This window comes from Echeneis naucrates, chromosome 16, assembly GCF_900963305.1.
Source record: "Echeneis naucrates chromosome 16, fEcheNa1.1, whole genome shotgun sequence".
In the NCBI taxonomy this organism is placed as follows: domain Eukaryota; kingdom Metazoa; phylum Chordata; class Actinopteri; order Carangiformes; family Echeneidae; genus Echeneis; species Echeneis naucrates.
Window position 1 is genome coordinate 5,646,004 of NC_042526.1, and position 21,221 is coordinate 5,667,224.

General features: G+C 39.9%; 1 protein-coding gene across 1 annotated transcript in view; it reads left to right on the forward strand.

Moving 5' to 3' along the window:
• Positions 1-21,221, forward strand: part of cdh13 (cadherin 13, H-cadherin (heart)) — a 268,654-nt gene that overhangs the window by 129,734 nt on the left and 117,699 nt on the right. Inside the window, exon 7 of the mRNA XM_029523215.1 lies at positions 7,179-7,323. Within this exon, the coding sequence (XP_029379075.1) occupies positions 7,179-7,323 (145 nt within the window). The remainder of the gene's footprint in view (positions 1-7,178; positions 7,324-21,221) is intronic.

The window sequence follows — 21,221 nt, forward strand, 5'->3', positions numbered from 1 at the left end:
GACCATCTATTTATATCTTCTTTGACATTCCAAGGGCCTCTTTTCTTTTGATGTAATGAGGAACATTTCAGATCAATGACTCTGGGGTAAAAGACAAAAAAGGAGATCCACACAATAACACGATCCAAAATTCCAAGAACAGTTGTTTCCTGAAGAGCGCAGTCACAGCTTTCTTGAATAATTTACCATTCCTACGACGTTCATGATGCCAACTATTAATAATCAGGATGTTAAAACTAACCAAGACTTTAAATTACACCATTGAGGCACACACATTTCCATTAAAAAGATTTAGGGCTGGTTGCTCAAACATAGATTTATAGAGTTATGCTGAACATTAATTATAGATTAAAATCTCCATTAATGTTTTGACTGTAGGAGACATGTAATTCCAGCCTGTATTTGTGTTCTTACTGGAATCATATCAGATTATATTCTTGTAGATATTAAACTAAATAATGAATTTATTTGGGGCATTGGGTGTACCAATCTGAAACAATTTGTTAGCTAAGGTGGACTTCTTGTTGAAAACTTTTTGTGTACTATTCTATAATTACACTTAATCCATTTATTATAACACACGTCGGTCACTCAACAAGTGTTGATTGTTAAAATCAAACAGAGATCTTCTTGAATGGCAAAAGTATCATCATCATGTCGCATTCATAATTCTGATTTTCACCACAGGCAATTGTCACTCCCAAGATAAAGATAATGTGTGTTGTGGAAAATCGAGACAGAAGCATTCTTTTGCATTTGCCCATGATTACATATGGAAGAGGTCTAAGAATAACTGAAAAACCAGAACGCTATAACAAGACACTTGACAGACACAGCATGTATGACATGCACGCGCGCACACACACACACACACACACATATCAATATCCATATCCTCAGGGCACCATTGATATCTCCACAGAATTTCATGGTAATTCAACCAGTAGTAGTAGTTGAGATATTTTATTTTGGACCAAACTAGTGAGACTTTGCTATTGTGGTTAAAAATGTCTCTGGAAAGCCTTTATCTAATAATTCAGGGGTTGGGGAAGTTTTTGATTCATCTGTTTTGGCTTTTGATGGCTTGAAGTTGTGGTTTCACGCTGCAGGAAACTCTCCCCTGTTCCCAGCTGGTTTTCCTCTGTCTCACAGAGAGCTATGGTGAGAGTGCGAAACACACTTGGCAGCTGTGCTTCCTTCTTGCTGTGCCTCCCATGGCTCAATTTCATTGGTATTGAATTATTCGAGTTCTTGAAGGTAGATGCAGCAGATGTGTACGGGACCGGTGGATTAACATCCTCTCTTCCCCTGTGGGCTTTTCGAAGAGAGGCTGATGCCTCGAGGTCTAAGCTTGGAGCGGAATAGAAGAAAAAGTGAGATTCCGTTGGGAAAATAAGGTAGAAAACATGCAACTGTTATCATACCTTGAGTACTACAAGCAGATTTCTAAAAATTGAAAAGAAGATTGGAAGGCTTCTCTTAAGTGCACAGGTTTTGGCTGCAACATCACAAAACATGTACATGTGTTGTCTGCCTGTGATGTTCATCTTTGACCTCAAACTCCATGAAAAGTCAATGTTCTCAGGGACAATTTTCAAACACAATCACATATACTGTGTTTCAGGGTCCCAGCTGCCCAATCAAACTAATTTTACCAGAGCTGCACTGTGAAGCAGATCACCAACTTTATCAATGATCAAATTATACCTCCCCTTGCTGCGCACCAAAGAGAGTTTAAGGGAGGGAAAGCTCTTCCTCCCGAGGATTGTCTGAAGTGTGTCAGTGAAGGACCAGGGGTTCTGCAGGGTGGAGCGCAGCCTGCTGATAAAGGCTGAGCCACAGGAGTATTTGGGAGGTGGGTACAATTCACCTCGGAGCTACCACAGAGCAATTTCACTGGGATCTTAAGAAAACGCCAGGCAGAGCCCCTTTGAATTCGCCTCCCCGGGATAGGGAGGACTACTTGAATGGCTCAGGAGGAGATGAATGCTGAGTGAATGTGAAATGAGGCGATGGCAGTGGAAAAGCAAACGGAGGCGCTTCCATATGCATGATTCTGCCCCTTTTCACTGCTTCCTTTTTACTCTTCCTATTCTCGCCTGTGTTTAAGGCTGTGATAAAGCCTCCCCTGCTCAGCTACCCTTTTCTTTACATCTGCTACAATAAGCCAAGCACTCTATCCTAAGAGATAGTGGCGAGTGTAGTACATGAGAGATAAAACGGCAGTCACATGATATAAGATGTTTTAATTGAAAGAAGTGAAGGAAGTTTAATAATTCGTATGTTCACGTCCGTCTTCCAAATGGAGAGGTGTGTTTGTATGTATGGCTGATTCCTTCTTTGTGTGTGTGATCACTCTGGAGCTCAGCAAGGACTGTGATGGCCCTGATCAGCCCACTTCAACTTAAAAAGCACATACAAACAAACATGCAGAAATTCAGAAAATGTCTTTGTGACTTTGAAAACAATTGCAATGCCAACTGAACACAATCAAATACACAATGGAGCTGTCAGTAATAATAATAATTTAAAAAAAGTTTCCAGGGGAAACTGAAAGGTGGTAAACCTGGCTGGAACACACACAGGCCCATCTCCACTTTACATAGAAGAGGACAGTCCTTGTCCTCGAACACCAATGTTGTCAGTATTTGAAAAAGTAAATGGTACTTGTCACAAACACATTCTTCACATGGATGAGGAAATGTTTTGTTGCAATAATAATATAACAGGACATATTTGTCATGTAGCACCCATTTGGAATAGATTAAATATAGTCCATTTGCGGTAATTCAAATATAACAAATATATCAAATATAACAAAGAAGTGTGGCCTTTATTGGCCTTAAAACATACCATCGCCCCACATCCAAGGAAATGTGTAAAGGTCTCAGTGTGATAATGATAGAAGCAAAATATCTCCGCTCAAGTTGTTTTGACAGAGTCTCCAAGAAAAAAGTCACATAAAAACCTGCAGGAAGGAGATGTGTTCAGAGAAAACTGTGATGTGAATACACAGCGTGGCTCATAGCTACAGGTGTAGAGCTGATGTACACAGAGGTGACAGCCTCAGAGTTTGTGAGCTCTTCTCTGACTGCTGCTGATGTAAAACAAACTCCCCCAACTCTCCCTGTCTTTAATAAATACATTTCCGTCTTAATTAAATCACTGAACCTTCTTGCTCGCATGGACGCACATTTTCAGCCACAGTCTGTGACAGAGACAAAATAGCCTCCTCATTTTGCAAACAGGCAAGTGATGAGCCACGTCAGGAATGCGCCGCCTCAGGTCAGACTTAAACTTACACACGCACATGCGTTATGATGGTTGGTCTTATGGAAGAGAATAGATGAGTTACTTTGAAGAATGGTTCAGAAAGAATCAATAACATAGAATTAATTCAATTTAAAGCATACTGTCCATCCAACAAGTGAGTATATACATTCTCTCATATTCAGTTGGAAGTTCTCCTTTTGATTCTTTGGAGTTGACAGTTCCCTGGAGGTAGGAATGACAAAATTGAACTTGTGCATGCTATATTCTGGAGGCTGATTGGGTCTCTGAAGACCTGTTTCTCACGTCCTCACGTCCTACTAGACACTGCTGACATGCTGGAAAAATATATATTGAAAAACATCCACTTTCTTACTCCCTCTACGTAATAGTCATCGAGAGACAAAGCCGTATATCACACCTTTCATTATGCAAAGATGTCGAGCATAGAGAAAGAGTGCATAAATTAGGATTTGTACAAGCACTCAGTGGCAGGTGACCATTGAGACTTTTTTCCATAGAAAGAGCCACAAAGAGCTGTAAGAGGAAATCTAGCACCCACAGTGAAGTGCCAAGATTAGCGTAGTCTGAAAGAAAATACTCTGCTTATACCAAATTCTGTTCCATGAATATTCCTATTGTACCAAATCAGACTCACTATTTCACACAAAAGCAGCACGGTACAAAATGTGTTCTTAGTAAAGATTATTGGTTTGAGACTATATATAAGTCATTTATCACCACCTGCTTAACGTTACAATTTTTAGAAATCCAGTTGAAGTTCTGCTATTCTCAGGTTGTCTGGTAAAAGACAAATTTTGCGACATTGCCTTCAACAAAAATCATTTGCTATGTATTCCTGGGTACTTCCTGAAGCAGCCTCATAGCTACGACTAATTCAATTTTTTCCTCCTGTAAGTTGTTTCTCCCTTTTGGTGGCATGTTATTTTCTGCTAGAGTAGCTTCCATCCATACCACATTGGTTTAGATTTTTTTTTTTTTTTTTTTTTTTTGGGTGAGAGGATACACTAACTACTGAGAACCCAGATGGACTGAGATGCAGACAGATTGCCTCAGAAAGTGCAGAACACCTATGGATGTTTGCATATACAATACGTTCTGCATGGCTCCAAGGACGTGGAAGAAATCAAAGCTGTTCATGGCTATATTTGAAGGCTCGTACCATTTCCTTTGATACAAGATGATGTGTTTGATAATGTATTCCCTCTAACAGCAAAACAGGTTATCACTGTGTTGTTGGTGTGATCTTCCATTCAAATAATGGAATGCTTGGCACCTCACAGCTAATGTTCTCATTACTGCTCAGACATGCTGAGAGGAAAAATGCCGGGCTGTGTGGATGCATTAATGTGTGCGTCTCTGTGTGAGTGTGTAAAGTCATGTAAACATGTGCTTTCTGGCATAGGTGAGCAATGCTTTTTTCCCCGTGCAGGTCCCAGTCTGCCTTTTCCAGACAAATGCTGTGACTTAGTGTGTGTGAGCTGCTCTGTGGTTAGGTTTAAAATAGAGAACACTATTAGTCGAGAGTCAGCAGTTCTGTGGGATGGGGATAGAAGGGTATACGGTCCCTGTCACAGAAAGCCTTTCTTGGTATAGTTTCAAGGTAGAAGGAGAATAGAAGCAGGAAGGGATGATGTATGAAACCATTAGGAACCTAACACCTAAATACTTCAGCTTCATGTGTGCCATTACTGCCACTACACTATATGCTGTAGGCTCCGCGGTGACAGAGCGATAGAACGACAAAGGAAGAGGAAGACGGAGGAATGGAGATAGAGGGAGAAGAGTGGGATGACCCGTGTGATAGAGAGGTTGTGTGATGTCATGCATTACTGATAGGAAGAGGATAGGCTGGTAATGTGATCCTACGGATAAAAGATGAACCACTCTTTCTCTCTGTCTCTGATGAATATCACATCCTTTCTTTCGTGCTAATAAAGGAACTGAAGTGATGTCGTCAGCCACAAGTTGTTAGATTAGATTGAAATGTTAAGCATTGTCATTACACGTGGAATCGTTATAGGGTGGATATTATACGGCCTGGTCTCCAGATGGGGTTTCTGCTCATGGACAAGCCCAGATAATATCAGATCCCGAAATATGTGACTGACTGACCCATCGGTTTTTCTGAGGAAGCACACAGTGAGCTGCTCTGTCATCCCCGTACTGGCATGGCCTGACACTGCCTAGCTCCAGGATAATTGAGAAATGGGCAAAGAGGTGGGCATGTGGATGCTGGGTGCATCCCCGTTTGTGGCGAACACTCACCCAATTGCCAGCACAAGCTAAATTATTGAGAATGTTAGACTTTAATTTACTAATAATATTAAAGACAATTTTATAAAAATGGACCCCCCGTCAGGAAGAGGGAAATAAGTTGCAGGGACTCTTTATAACTCATTCTTGTGTTTTTGCATACTGTATGACTGGCTGTGTGTGTTTGTAGGAAGTCTACAAAAAATTGTGTCAAGCCTGAAAACAGTTTTATTTTCTCTGCTTGCCTGATAACTGTGCTAATGCCATACTGCGACAGACTGATTGGACTCAAATTCTAGACTCAACATGGGCGAAATGACTTTCAATTCAAATAATCAGGCAACAGAATCAGAATCACTGGACTAAATTTAGTGGTCACAAGACAGGCAACAACTTAAAAACACAAGAGACATAAAAAAGGGCAAAGGTTGGACTGGGGGAAGACAATCTGGAAGTGAAAAGTGTCGAAAAGAGAAATTAATGTTGGGAGTTTCATTAAATCATTGAAGGTCCCGTATTATGTTTTCATGTCCATAAGAACATATATTAGTGGTTTTAAGTTTCAAAAATAATTTTAGTTTTGGTAAACTAAGCAGAATAGAGACTAAGACTACTGACTGCTCTATTTGCCTGACTGTTTCCTGAGTGATCAAATTATAATATAGCAGATTTCAGGCAAACAAGGTTCATATCTGCATCGCAAAGTCGCGACCGTTCTGACGGCTCTCTGTGATCTGAACACTTTCATACCTTTACACCAAAAACACATATTTATCTCAGATTACACAAGAAGTGTGCTGACTTAGTGGTAATAAGGTTGCCCTGCTCTAGATTAATAGCTGCTTATTTACTGAATGGATACTTTGCATATCTAATTTAATATGTTCCCCTTAAGAGTAGGGAAAGGCATAATACCTGCATAAGTGATGTGGCCCAGTGGAGGATACCTCTGAAGTGGAGGAGACAAGGTGAAAGAGGAGGAGAGAATGATTAATATGAACAGATTCTATCTGTATTATCTGTGTATCTGTAAGAGCTTCCAAAGGAATCTACAGACTCATGAATATTTAAAACCAGATCTAGTTATATAGTGCTCTTTGTATATTTTTGCATTCAGTGTGAACAGCTGTTTAGTCTAGAAGAAACATTGCAAGTTCAGCAACAAACTTAATTACTTAACTCGACAAGTGCAGTATCTAATGGTGGAAAGCTCCCACTGTTGGCAAGAAGCAGCCCCTTTAAAGGAAATATACAAACTAGACAAAATGTAAATATACTCTTTCCCAACTTCCTGAAACAGTCTTAAATGTTAAGGTGCTACACATTCTGTTGAACCCCGAGGTACTTCAATTCAAGAGCAAATCACATTAATATTGTAATATTAAAGCAAATCAGCAAAGAGAGAGTAATTACAACGCCACTATTCATCTGAAGAAGACTTGTCCATGTACAACTGTATGTTCAGCGCTGTCTCATCATTAGAGGACTGTCAGGATGCCTTTCTAAAACACCACAGACTTTGAACGAGCCATCTACGGGAAGATAAAAGAACGGATAAAGTCAGACAAGAGTCCTCCAGAACACCATCTGCTTTGTTGGAAGTAAACTCCTTTATCTTTTCGTCCACACAGCTGGAAGTATCAACCATAGACTTCGCTGGAACCCTTGTCGATGGGCCCACCTTATTACTGATCACTGTCATCGACCAAAATGACAACCGGCCCATCTTCAAAGAGACGCGTTATGCAGGAGAGGTGCTCGAGGGATCCCCTACAGGTTAGTGACATTGTTATATTGAAGGACTCCAAAGAGAGCTTTTCTATTATTGGATTTGGCCGGACAGCAAACACACACACCCACACTATGATTGCTGCACTCCACATGTCCTTTGAAATGAAGTGTAGTGGCGTTGTATTGATGACATTTACACTTGTGACATGAATAGAGGGGTTTTTATATGTGATGATGGTGTAAAAAGCACTGCACAAGCCTTCATAATAAAATCCCTTGAAGAATCACTTGAATAACCAATATCTCGAATCAGACTTCTGCTTTGGCATTGAGACTCTGACTTGTAAAATCACCAAAGCAGATGCCGCGGCTTACATTATACTGTATCTTTATGGTGTCATTGGTATACTTTTATTTGCAGACAGTGCATTAAATGCGATAGGTCGTCCCTCCACCTATTATCTGTGCATCATCTGTGCAGGCCAGGTCACGACGGGGGCTAGAGCTGACTGGCATTGAGCGAGGGCAGGTTGTCAGTTAATTGCATGGCCGCCATATATACAAAAGCAGATAACCCTCCACGCTCACCCCCATCATTAATGTAATAAGATGAATTTATTGGAAATGAACTTCATACAAAGTGCAGCAAACAGCGTCAACCTGTGGCCACCCTGTGCCTGAAACACAGCACCAGTTCTCCTGGGAATACTTGGAAGCATTTCTTTCAAGATGCAGGAAGGTCGTCTGTGAATTAATGCTGTGTCGGTGCCTTCTGTCTCTTCGTGTAATTCCAGACTGAGTGATCACTCTGCTTCAGGACTTCTTGTTCTTCCTGTTTAAGTAGGCTATGCTGCACCAAGGTTTTACCTAAAGTGAAGAAAAATGACATAAAGGGTGAAAGAAACACATAGGCTGTAAGATAGGCTGTAAGATGCTGTCATGATGACTGAGGCACAGTAGGTAAAGAAGATATAATAAATGCAGGACCGACAAATCCTCTTGTGCACATTTTGTAAAATCTCGTACAAGACGCTGAACCGAACTTTCAGTGAAATAGAGAGGCGCTATAGGATTTCATTACATTTCTAAATTTACACGCTGTTCATTTTTTCAGTACACAAAGTGTCTGCTATTTTCCCAGTATTTAGAAATAACTCCTATTCCAGGCTGTCCTTACTCCTCTTCTTTCAGGTTTGCCTGAACTCAACTGAACGACACGCTGACAGCCAGTTTTCCACGTACATAACAGAAAGATATCTACTTGTACGCTTCTTTTCACAAATGCCAGAGATTATCTTGGTATCATCAACCGTGTTTTTGCTTTTAAATTATATCTGGCTAGTGATAACAGGTTGACAAACTGAACAGGTGCTTTTTGCCACAGAAGGTTCTTGTTTGGTTCTCTTGGAGCTATTGTCACTGCTTTATTATGGCGAGTATCACGCAAATGGTAGGGGGGGAAAAAAGAAGTATTGCATGTACAATATTTCGATCTCAGAAACGTTGTTCTGCTAACCTTTGAATGCGTTTGGAAGGTTTCTCCGTGAGGAGTGTTTGATCTTCAAAGGAAGGAAGATGAAATATACTTTTCTCTTCCATTAACACACAGCTTTGGCATGAAGGACTGTCATCCATGTTACAATGGTTTGACTTAATGCTCGGGTGCGAGCTGTGAAGGCGTCCACATCCTGGACAAACTGTCTGCTCCTGCTAACTGCCAGGTTGTATTTAGCTGTCATTGCTAGGTGGTTTCCCACATCATCCAAAGGATTTGAATTTGGATTTCTCCACCTGCATCACATTAAAATGGTTTCTTTGATGATGGTGTTTTATAGCAGACCTCCTCCAGACTGTTCATCTCTCAGAGGATATGTTTATTACTGCAGCTGGTAGAATGTATTTTTCTAAGTTTAAGTGTTTCCTACTGCTATAGTTACACCATATGGTGCTGATGACAAAATTAGCAAAAATCTGTCACTTCACATTGAGAGCTCAAGCTGTTCACCTTGAACTTCCTGCCACAGAGGGGGAAAAAAAAAAAGTCTCCCTGTCAAGTGTCTTAAGCACAAACATGTTCCGGCGGACAGATTGTTTGCAGAAATACAGTTGTTGGATGTAGTTCACAGTCACAAGGTTAAAAGCAGAAAGGACAGACCGTAGAAATGAAATGAGTGAAACAAAAACCTATGAAGCCTCTCACCGTGTTTGTTCTCACATCATTAGCACAGGATGCCAACAGACGAAAGCCTTAATCACCAACAGAGCTTCACAGATAAGGGGGATCAGTCAACACACAGGCGGAGCGAAGACCCACAAACACACAAGCAGAGCTTCCCATCGAGATATTTTGAGCGGTTGTCAACACTATGCTCAACTTGTGCTATGAATTGTTAATATAGGCATTGTTTATGCAATGGTATATATTAGGTAAGCAACGACATTTCATTACTGGCTATGGAGAACGAGACAATAGGCCAACAAATGTGCACAATTGCATTTTGATGTTTTGATACTGTAGTCATGGGGCTTAAACGTTGGCATGAAATTCACAGACATGTCACCACCGCCACCAACTTTTTTTTTTTTTTTTTTTTTTTTACAATGAAGAACCTATAAGCGCTTTCACTGAAACATTTAGTTTAACCTCACACATACAGTAATGCACGTAAACACACATCCACATATTATCTGTCTGAGGTTTATGTGTGTGTGTGTGTGTGTGTGTGTGTTTGTATTTGTTTACCTGCAAGTGTATTGAGGTTTGCCAATGAGAAAATGAACTCTACTGGGAGCAAATTGAAAATATGACAAATCCCCAGCAGGAAAATCTCTTATTGGTTTGGCCCCAGTGAGGACCAGACCTCAAAAAACACCTGACTCATCACTCTGTAGTAGTTTTTAGTAGTTTTAGTCCTGACTCCGTTTAGTAGACAAGTTAACTCTGACTTCTGCTTTCTCAGCACCACTACATATGAAAAAAATTAAATTAGTGGGTTAGAGCTGATATCATCCACCAGAGACCTTCTTGTAACGTGGACTGATAGAATTTCATTTGCTTATAAACTCAATTACATTCTACTTTTTCTTATATATATATATATATATATATATATCTTTCCATTTATCAAACAGTCTCTGAGCCCTGCGGAAAGTGTTATTTCCTGAGTGGATTATAGCCTTGTTGAATAAGCCAAAGTGAGCAAAACAAAATTAACTGAAATGCATTATCTTTTTCACCGTTTTATGGTCTGACAGCTCCTTGGTACTTTAGTTGTCATGGATGCCAGATCTAATTGAGCCCAGTGATAAGATGAAGGGTGCAGCTGTGAAGACTGTTTCTTGCCTACGCCTGCAAATCTGTGTACTAAATAGTCTACTTAGTTAACATGTCAGCTCAGCCTCACTTATCTGTCTAGTAACAAATCAATCAATTACAATATAATTAACGACCAGTTGGTTCCCCCATAGGCATCCTGTTCAGTTGTGGATGCTGATTGTTTTGTGCGAAGATGCTTCAAAAAGCCTGATATCAGAGTCAGATAGATAGAGAACGACTTCTGTCAAATCTGCTCTTTCTGGTTGTCAACATGATTTTGCTCTATTGAATATCACAAAGCTGCAGAAATGATTGTTTGTTTGTTTGTTTTTTAGAATTTTTGGCTTGTTTGTTTTTGACTAGCTTGGAGCAGTTGTCCCATCATCATTTAAGTGGTTGAGACATACATGTACACATCCAGCAGATACAGAGCCATTCATTTGGGCATTCGGGTGAATGTAAGTCCCATAATTACTCTTATTGTGGGTCTGATTGTGATGTCTGCCCACTCCTGGTGGAAAAAATTTACTCCGCAATGTTCTAGTCATTCTGTCTGACTCTGGCACTGGGGTGTGAGTGGACGCAATTGCCTGCTGTGATCAAAATGGCAGTGAGAGCAGCAAAACAGTTAAGTTGGAAATCACTGTAGAGCTGATGGGAACTGCAGAGTTGGATAATTATATACAGTACAGGCCAAAATTTTGGACACACCTTCTCATTCAAATGAATAGGAAAGTGTGCCCAAACTTTTGGCCTATATGTATATATACATTACTCACCAGAAAGGGGTTTGAGCTATCAAACATTATACACTATAGACGCCAGTTAACTTGTGCATGTTAAGGAATGTGGAGAAATTCTACAAGAAGCAATATTTCAAACACACAGACCCATTTGCTAATTTGGCCATGTATTTCAGAGCATTATAATTCTTATAATTCTTGAGAGTTAAACACAAAGTGAAAACACGAGATCCTCGTCCACCGCTCTTATTGTGAAAAACAACATAATGATAAATTATAGCTTCCAAATGTACGTCTGGTTAAAAACATTTCCCTGTAGCTAATGTTGACCTATGTAATTATCCTTACCGCAAATGTCAAGGCCATGTCAGAAAAATCACTTTTCTTCAAGTTCAGACTTTCCACTTTTCAACCATTCAAGCCGTCACTGACCACTTTTTTCCTGCGAATGTTAATTTCTCCTCTTAATTCAAGTTCTGATTGACAAATTGAACTCACTAAAAAGCTTTTGACGTCACTATTTAGTTTTTTTGTCATCTTACTGCAATATTTTAATAATGATGATATAATAATAATATCCATGTCTCCATACAGTCCTGTAAAAAGAAAAAAAAAAGTGAGTGTGTATACGTGGCATTGTGTGTTGCATATGCAATGTGCATTTTTGCAAGTTAACTTCCACAATGTGGGTTTGTGTTTGTGTGTGTGTGGATGTATGATCTGTAGCGGTGTGCCTTGTGGTTACACAATGGTGGCTGGGCAGTAAGGGAAGCTGTAGGGGAGAATGTCACAGTGCTCTGACATTTCTGTGCAAACTGATAACAAAGGCAGCTAAAGCCTCAGTCTCCTAGCAAGCCCTCTCCTTCCCGTCTGTTTACTCCTCCACTCTTCATTTTCTCTATTCCGCTTTATCTCTCTCTCTCACTCTCTTTTGCCTCCATGCCCTGTGGTCCCAGGGGCTTGTGCAGACATCATCCTACATTTTCTCCCGTCTTGGCCACATTTGCCGTTCCACTGTTCTCGCCGAGTTTTTTTTTTCAGACACACTGCAATCAACATACTTTTACCACAACTTCACCCGTGGCTTCTGATTTTGTTTTGACAAGATTATAACTTTATTGACAACTTTCTTATAATTCCATTGGTGTTTTCTCAGAAAATGGTTTTATTTACTTACATGCACCTGAGTGTCGTGGACTGTCATGAACAAGCAAATACACCAGCTGATATGTTACTTTTGTATTTTTTTATTGAAGATCTAGTCAGATTAGTTGTGTTTTTGTTGTTGCAAAGAAAAGATCACAAACGTGACTCACACATTTTATCACATATAAATCACACAACGAATCATACCACTCTTCAGATAATTACCTTAATTAATTTGTGCCTCAGTGAGTATTAACAGCAACAGAACTGTGAATTAATGGGCAAACATGAAGTAAAATATAGTGCCCGTGTTTTCTGTCACCCACTGAGTAGTGTGAGGCATCTGTGCAACATTCTCACATTGTATTTTTCCACATCAAAATTCGATGCATATGCACTGTGTGGGCCTGTGTTTACAAGCAGCACATACAGTTTGGTTGCATTTAGTAAGTGCAATCACTTATACTGAAAGAAGATTTTTCACAGTTGATGTGTAACATCCCATTATTGTCGCATGGCAGAGCAAATGTGATTTTTGAACTGTGGTAATGACAAACATTAAAATAAGAATCAGTTGACCTTAAATGGAAAGATAAATGCTAAAAAATCAGTAATTGACCTCACGACAGTTGATGTTTTCCAGATAATTGTACTTGATTAAGACAAAGGTCTTTCGTCTCTGTGTAAGTGAAGTGGTGTTTATTACTGTGCTTATTATTACTTATGTAATATTCTTGCTATGTCTCAGATAACTCTCAATTTGACTCCAACATTTGTTTTGGGAATCTTTCTGGCAAAGCCAACAAATCTGTAGCATCCCTGAAAGTCATGCATGTTAGCGATGGATTCACAGAGAAAAATCACTTGATCTAAGATTTAGGCATGGAACGGCGTGCTGCTGGAATATAACTGTTCGGACTGTCATGTCATTTTCAGTAATTTATGTGTATCTGTCGTCTGCACACTGCATACAGAGAGGTAACAGTAAGCTTCTAGGTGATATATCTTGGGTAATTGGGCATGATGTAGTATAAAGGAAGATATTACTCATATCAATGTTTGTGTTTGTGTTCCCGGCTAATTTATGTTTATATCAGAAGTAATTAAAGCATGATCTCCTGCTGTGATGTGAGTGAAGGACTGAACCAGTTTGTTTCCCCCCTTACATTCAAACACAAACATGCTAGTGAGAAATTGAGAGCCAAGGAGGGAGCGGCATGGATAAAAACTTCTATTCCATCATATATAATTACAGTAAATGTTCTTTCAAATCGAATAAACCTTCATCGCCAATGTTCCTTGCCATATCTTGAAAAGCTCCAGTATATTTATTGACGTAAACATTGGCTCTTTTCCATTTGGATGTTTGCGTGCCAGGGCCGTGTGTTTTACTCACTGTTCTTTTTCAAAATTAGATAAAATAAGATGGTATGTCTGTTTTCACAGAAAAGAAAAAATTGAAAGAGCGGTACATCGATGTAGCTAATTCTGACTGTGCTTTGTCCTTTTTCCAAAAGGTAGACACACAAAACGCACAAATGGAAGAGCATCTTTTTACTGATCCTCTTCTTGCCGCACTGTCTCTCTCCATAGATGCTTACTCAGTTCACCTGAGGGGCCATGTTTGGTGTGTTGACTATATTGGTTTGCTCTCACGGCCGCAGCAGGTACATGTCAGTGTGGCGCTGCTGGAAATCGGTTCAGGAGAAATATGTTATCAGTGGGTGTTTGAAGGGTTGACATCAATCATAGTCAATAAAATCAGCACCTGTGTACTAATGGTTTCATTGGGGAAAGGACAGAGAAAGCTTGATGTGCAGCTGCTTTCAGGAGAAATTACATTGTCTCTAAAATAACAAGCAGCAAAAGTAAAATTGCCACAATGTGTCCCATCACTGTTGAAAATTATACTATCATTAATTATTATACTACTATTAAAAACTAGGAAAAAATGTTCTGCTCTCCAGCATGCTGATCACTGTCATTGTCCTACAGAATCGTTATTCTTTAATCAGCTGAGCGAGAGAATCATACGCTCTACAAAATAAATATTAATGACACAAATTGACTTACTCTTTACATGATGGCAAGGATTTTAGCTTTGCTAGCGAGAAGGAGATTTCTCCTGTTCACCTTATGAGTGACTGACTCAGGATTAGAGGTCAGTGTGAGGCCTCAGTCTGATGTCTGAGACACTCCTCCAGACGTCTCCTGTATATAACACTAGCCTCGGGCTGTTTCTTCAGAATTGAGGTGAAATTGTGCATGAACACTGTAGTGGTGAATCCTGTTCTCTTTGAGCTTATACTTCAATGAACTATCCTCAGCATAAAACATCCTGGACTCCTTCACTGTTTCTTCACCACTGCACAGACACTCCGAACTGTTTGAGTGTGCATATTAATTTGTGCCAAAAATGGGTGTAAATGAAGTGAAACAGGAAAAAGCAGAGTAAGCTTTTATTTATTTATTTTGTTCTTTTTATCCTGCGCTTTTTTATTGATGTGTGCATGGTGCTGGTGGAGTGTGTGAACCGAATTGCCCTTTGTGTCATCATTGACATTTAAAAATTGGAGTGGCAACTGATACACCCCCCTGCAGTAAAAAAAAAACAATACAAAACAGAAACTTTCAGTTGGTCAGAAATCATGAAAATTGCACCTGAGGAGCTCACAGTCGCCAGACCTGCTTTATGCCAACAACTTGTCTGAGACCATTTGCCATCTTGCCTCACCTGGACCTGCATTAGGTAACAGCATAGTTTAAACTGCAGTCATTATTAGGTTTCAGTCCTGTGGGGTGCCAGCTCCCCTGCTGTGGTCCACACAGGACAGTCACCCTCCCAGCATACAGAGAGATTATTGCTCAGCAAAAATAATAATAATAAATAAAAAAAAAAAAAAGAACAAAAACAATAGCTTTCTAGAGAAGGCAATTATTGCTAAGTTTGTGGAAGGCTAGCACAGGAACAGTGCAGCTAAAAGCCTGGTGGGATGACAACAATCGTCACTAATTGCACAGAAGGCAAGAAATGGGATTCATTCAGAGGGTATAAGTAATGATTCAACGAAAAGATTACACCAAAACCGGCAGGTAATTTGTAGCATGATGATCCATTATGGGCTGTGTCTCTATTTTTCTCCCACTCCCTTTCTCTCCCCCCCTCTCTCTCTTTCTCTCTTTCTCACGCGCTCTCTTGTTCTCTCTTTCCCTTTCCTAGCCGGGGAACAGTCTGTCCAGCACCCTAGCAGGTGACCCGCTGTCCCACAATGCCTCATTATCAGCTTGTCAGACTGCAAAAGCCTGGCAAATTAACGTCCAAGGTATCTACTGAGGCTGCTGCCCAATTAACTCAGGGACATTGTTGTGTTTGTATAAATGAGTTTTTCCCCTCTTGTACAGTTTGCCATTTGGTTTCAGTAAAGTAAAAAGTCCACCTGGTCAACTTTTATTTTCCTCTAATTACTTGGGAGCTCATGTTTAGTCTCAGGCAGTGGCAGTGTTCACATTAAAAATGATTTGGCGGTATGCTGGTGGCATTTTCGAACGAGAGATTTTATGCTGAATATTGAGTGAATGAAAGAGTTACATCTTTCTGCATTTTACACACGCCATTCAGCAGCATGATGTAAGTCTGCGTGGCGAGTGGTTAGAAATGCTATCCAGTGAGAAACTCTTCGGGATATTCACTCATTTATATGCATCTGTTCTCTTTTCACCAGTAAGGCATCATTGATTTTCCTTAGCCTTCTTAACTGAGCTATCTTCTTTTGAATTACCATAGGGAGCGATATGCATTACACCACTGAGAGGAAAAAAATTGCATTCTTAATAGGCTTTATTTTCAATAGTGATTTGATCTGAATATATGTGAATAGGATTTTACTTGAATACATTTCTGTGGTTTGGAGTAAATTATTTCGCTCCCTTACGGGCTTTATGTGGTTCGGTGCGTCATTCCAAAGTTAAATAGCATCAACATCCATCTCTCGCTCTCTCAGCCTTCTGTCACTTTATTTTCCCGCCCTTACCTCTCTTTCTCCCTCGCTTCTCTTTTTCACGCGTGAATGTTATGTAGATGAGAATTTATTCCGAATTTCAGAGGGAGATTTCTGTAAAACTATAGTTGTATTACAGTGTACTGAGAATTGGGAATTCAAGGTGAGACGATGGCTCAGCTTTTTTGGCTCCCCCGGTGGCTGTTCCAGCACTTGCGTGTTGCTAATCTGTTAACAGTTTTTTTCCTCTATTTTGTCTCCATACAAAGTCCCATCCCACACAGCTCCCAGCTTGATTATCCAGCCCTCCCTCCGGTTCGGCAGGGACCTACTCCTCTTACTCACATATGTCCTGAAAACCCTCAGAGTCCGACCAAACAAACTAATCTCTCCCTATCGCCCAGTTTTCTGCGCCCCCCTCCCTGACAAAAAAAGAATACAGCTGTTGCCCCTTTCACAACCCCCATTGCACTCCAGGTTGTCCAATTTAGATTATCTTGCCACTGTTTCCAAAGACTGATCCCAGGCTTTTCTATCAGAAACCAGCTCCTCAAAAGTCAGCACTTTTAAGGCCTTTTTAGAAAGGAAAAACGTTCCCACAGAGAATTTCTGAGCAGATATTAGACTTTTTAAATGGCCATGTGTCTGATTATATTGCACCAGTTTGTAGTGTGTAATTAAAGGATAAGGTCACATTTTGTGTAAATCTGTATTACAACAAAACCCCCATTCCCATATGTACATAAAAAATATCCGACCTACGTTCTTGTTACGTTAGCCGTGTACTCGGTTGGCCTGGAGGGATCACTTTTAAATGCAATTCCATATTTCTTATAGTGTGCAAAGTGGATTAGGCAGCAGATGCTATATGAGGCTTCAGGAGTCCAAGACCTGAGGGATTTATAACTTTTTTTAACTTCAGCACCTCCTCCTTCCTTCCTCTTCCCTCCTCTGTGATTAACATGGAAGTGTGCACCCACTCATGGTACCCAGAGGATGGATCCTCACTTGGTGATCACCTAATTTTTCATACGACACCAGTAGCAGGTCACCCTTTAGTCTCATTTCAGAACAAGCACCATGCAGTGTTCTTATTTCCGTGCTTTTGGCTCGAGCTTGTTTGTGCTGTTTCATCACATTCTCCATTTTCCTTTATTTCACAGTGGCCCAACTGGCTGTTCTCAGATCCACCCAGATGTTCTGTCACTCACTGTAATAGAGCAAAGTGTGCCAGCCAGCTTTTTGTACTGCAAATTGTTTAAAACATAGCCAAAAACACTGAAACTGATTTTATCCAAGTGCTCCAAGTATAGTGAACATTAGGTGATAATAATAAATCTCCATAAGACAACACACAGTCTTTCTTGTCTCTCAGCACCAGTTGTCTAGTAATAGGAAAGCCTTCTGCAAATAGAAAACGGAACTACGAGATATTTATAGCTTATTAACTCAAAGGACATCTCAAAGGAGACAGGAAATGATGAGTTGAAGTTCTCCTTTTAATGAATATATAAATGTCAAAAGGATTCTTGCTAAACTCACGGTTACCATTAACCTGACTGACTAAGGTGACCTGAAATAATGCTGCTGCGCCTGAATAAGAGTGGATGTTGACTCAAGCATCTTCATCAAGACCTTAATTCTTCGGAGGAGTACAACACCTTCATCATCATGCAGATCTGCCATCACGGTATTGCCTCCTTATTCCCATTTACTGCAGCATGCTGCTGTGTTTGAGACAATCTGGATTGTAGACATACCACGAGGAGCCTCCTTCATCTTGCTCTCCTTTCTGCTCTCATCTTTTGCACCAGACCCGTCTTTCCTTAGATGACAGCAAGTAGCCCACCACTGGGTATCAGGGGGGCTTTCGCATCGAGGAGCAACAGATCATCCAAAGAGCTCTTTGATTGAGTATTGATCTGAGATTGTCAGACAAGCAGAGATGACAAAGTTCACACATGAGAACAAGGGCGGCGGCCTGCTGTGCATTTTCTGCTGAAATCAGTTCTGCAGGGCAAACAGATGTGTTCCTCAGTCAGGAATTACATGGTCTTGTCATCACTGTGGTGAGCTGCGATCAGCGGTTTGAAAACACATGGAATCGCAGCGAGTTTTCGGATCCTCGATGCTTTTTGTCACCTTTAAGCAAGAGAATTTGTTTGACATGTCATTTTACCAATATGTGATAAAAACACATGGGCTGAAATCAATAGGGGATGGGACAACGTGGAACACAATCCTTTCAGAGAATAGCAGTAACTACCTGTTATGGAGGCATGGCTGGATTGATAAGAGCTTTGACATGGGTGTAGCCATGTGAAGTGATGGCGAGATAGATTTCAGTGAGTTTCTTCTCTCCTCTTCATTTATTTCTATTTTCTCCCTGACAGCTTGAAAAATGGTTTAGCGATGAAAATAAAACATATAGAGCTTGATAAAAATAGAATGCTGTCAGAGTCATATTTCCCTGAAGCTTTATAAAAATTGCTTTTTCTGCATTCATTTATCAACAATTGCTGTGGTTTGTTTAGTCCCATGAGGAAACATTGGTGCAGTGTTCATGTTATAGAAACAGCAGAGAGCCTTCTAATTGCCTCCATGAATGTTTTTATAGTTTTGAGCACGAGAGGTAATTTAGGCATCTCAATTGAGCCCCCAAAGACTTAGACAGTAATTGAAACAGGCAACTGTCGAACCAATCATATTTCATTTATAATTATTGACGTATATAAAGGTCATAAATACAATTTTACAGGCTCCTACCTAACAATAAATGTTATGAAACATAAAATCCATTTTTATCTCATCCTGGATATGTTAATCGCAGCCCAGTTGTCATTTTAACTACAATATTTCCATATTTGGAGCAGCGATATAGCCTTAGGGGCTATACTAGTGTTGCTAGTGTAATGGACATACCCCAATTAGCATCAGAAGAAGGTTAATAGAAAGAATGTGGAGTTTTAGGACCAGAATTTTCCTTTACTTACTCTCCTTGCTATTAAACTGTCAAACTGATTGGAAACAAAGACAAAGGGCTCTTTGGACAAAGACAAGCTTTTAGCAGGTCGCAGAGCCACGTGAAGCCCAGATTGGAGTAAACAATTAAAATCGCAGTGTATAACAATAACACAAGCCTGATAATTTATTGTGATTTATCAGGTAACACCAAAAGGATTATGATTTATCCACATGTGTCAATCCTGGAGACTCTATCTCACACATCCAGACATCCACTGTTGACAATTCAGCAATATAGTCAAAGGAACTCCGTGCGCTGTTAGCTTTGATGGAAGCACTGATTAAGTTGTCTGATCAGTTCATCTCTTGTATTATCACAACTTGAAGGTTTTGAAGGATGCTCACTCTGTTGCTTTCAGTTTATAACCTGAAATTGTGGGCATACTCTTGATCAAGCTTTAGTTGTTTGCTGACTAAAAGTGGCCATTCAATCCAAGAAATCCATAAACATCAGAAGTCGACACCAAAAATGACCGTTTTCAACTCACAGCTGATTCTTTCTTTTTTTTTTTTTTTTTTTGGTTATTATTTTAGTACCCTTAGCTGGTGTTACACTAAAAAAAAAAAAATGGCCCAGAAAGACAGGTTGAGTGATTATGGCTGATCGGCTCATGTCTGCTTTGGCATCGTGGGTTTAAATGATATGCCCCAAGTAAAAAAAAAAAAACAAAACAATGAAGATTCAGCCAAGTTTTTCAGCATTTTAACTTAACATGATGTTTGACAACACAAACCCTGTGTCCAGAAAAAAGACAGCCTTTAACAATTGACAAGCGCCTTGTAAAACAACACCCCTTAAATAAATCATGTGCTGATGAACGCTCAGTTTTATCAGAGCAGAAGCAGAAAGTTGCTGATTTTATTCATGATCTGTTATTTTTCAGCCCTCAGTGCTCGAGTGTGTGTTACAGTTATTGAGAAGGTTGTATTCGTAGCTTGTTCGTTGACATTTAAATGCATTTTTAACAAAAATATTTGGAACCTCGACACACAAAACTGAATATCTACACAATGCATTTTTAGAACCGGCAGCTGCTGCTAATAGATTGCATTTAAATGCATGGATTCTTTCGAGAATCACAAATACTGAGTATAAAATGCTTATTTATTAATTTTTACTAGCTTTTGTATGTACAGCATGTTTACCGCTCAACAATAAATTTGCCTCCAGCAAAAAGTTAGCAAACTTCGCTGTCTGAGCTACTCGCTTCATTTAAGCTAAACCTCCAGCAGCGCTGAATTGTCAGTTTGGGGTGAGACAGTGATATGTACTCTACTGGTTTCCTTATTACTGCTTTAAATGTGACATAACATTGCTTGACATCTTAATGTTAGGGTATCATCATTTCTGTGTGACGTGCCATGCCTCATTGGGTTTGTTTTTCTCTCTGGTGGCTTTGTTGCAATGGGCAGCGTAATGAAGTGGCTTCAGAGATATTTTTTTGGCCAAGCTTTTCCGTTGCTGTCATATTCTCTTCCCATCAGTCGCATATGATATTAAATTCCACACGCTAGCTGATGAATCACACTCTGTAATGCCCTTTGACAACACGCGGAATATGTACAAATCTCTTCAGGATATCCTCAGCTTTAGTGACAATGAAATGAACTATTGATTCACTTCTCCAAAGAGAAGATCACCCTGGCCTTTCTGTTCCACTACAGCGTCAAACATCTGATGAGGACAATCTTGTTTTGAAAACAGCAGAGATCTGA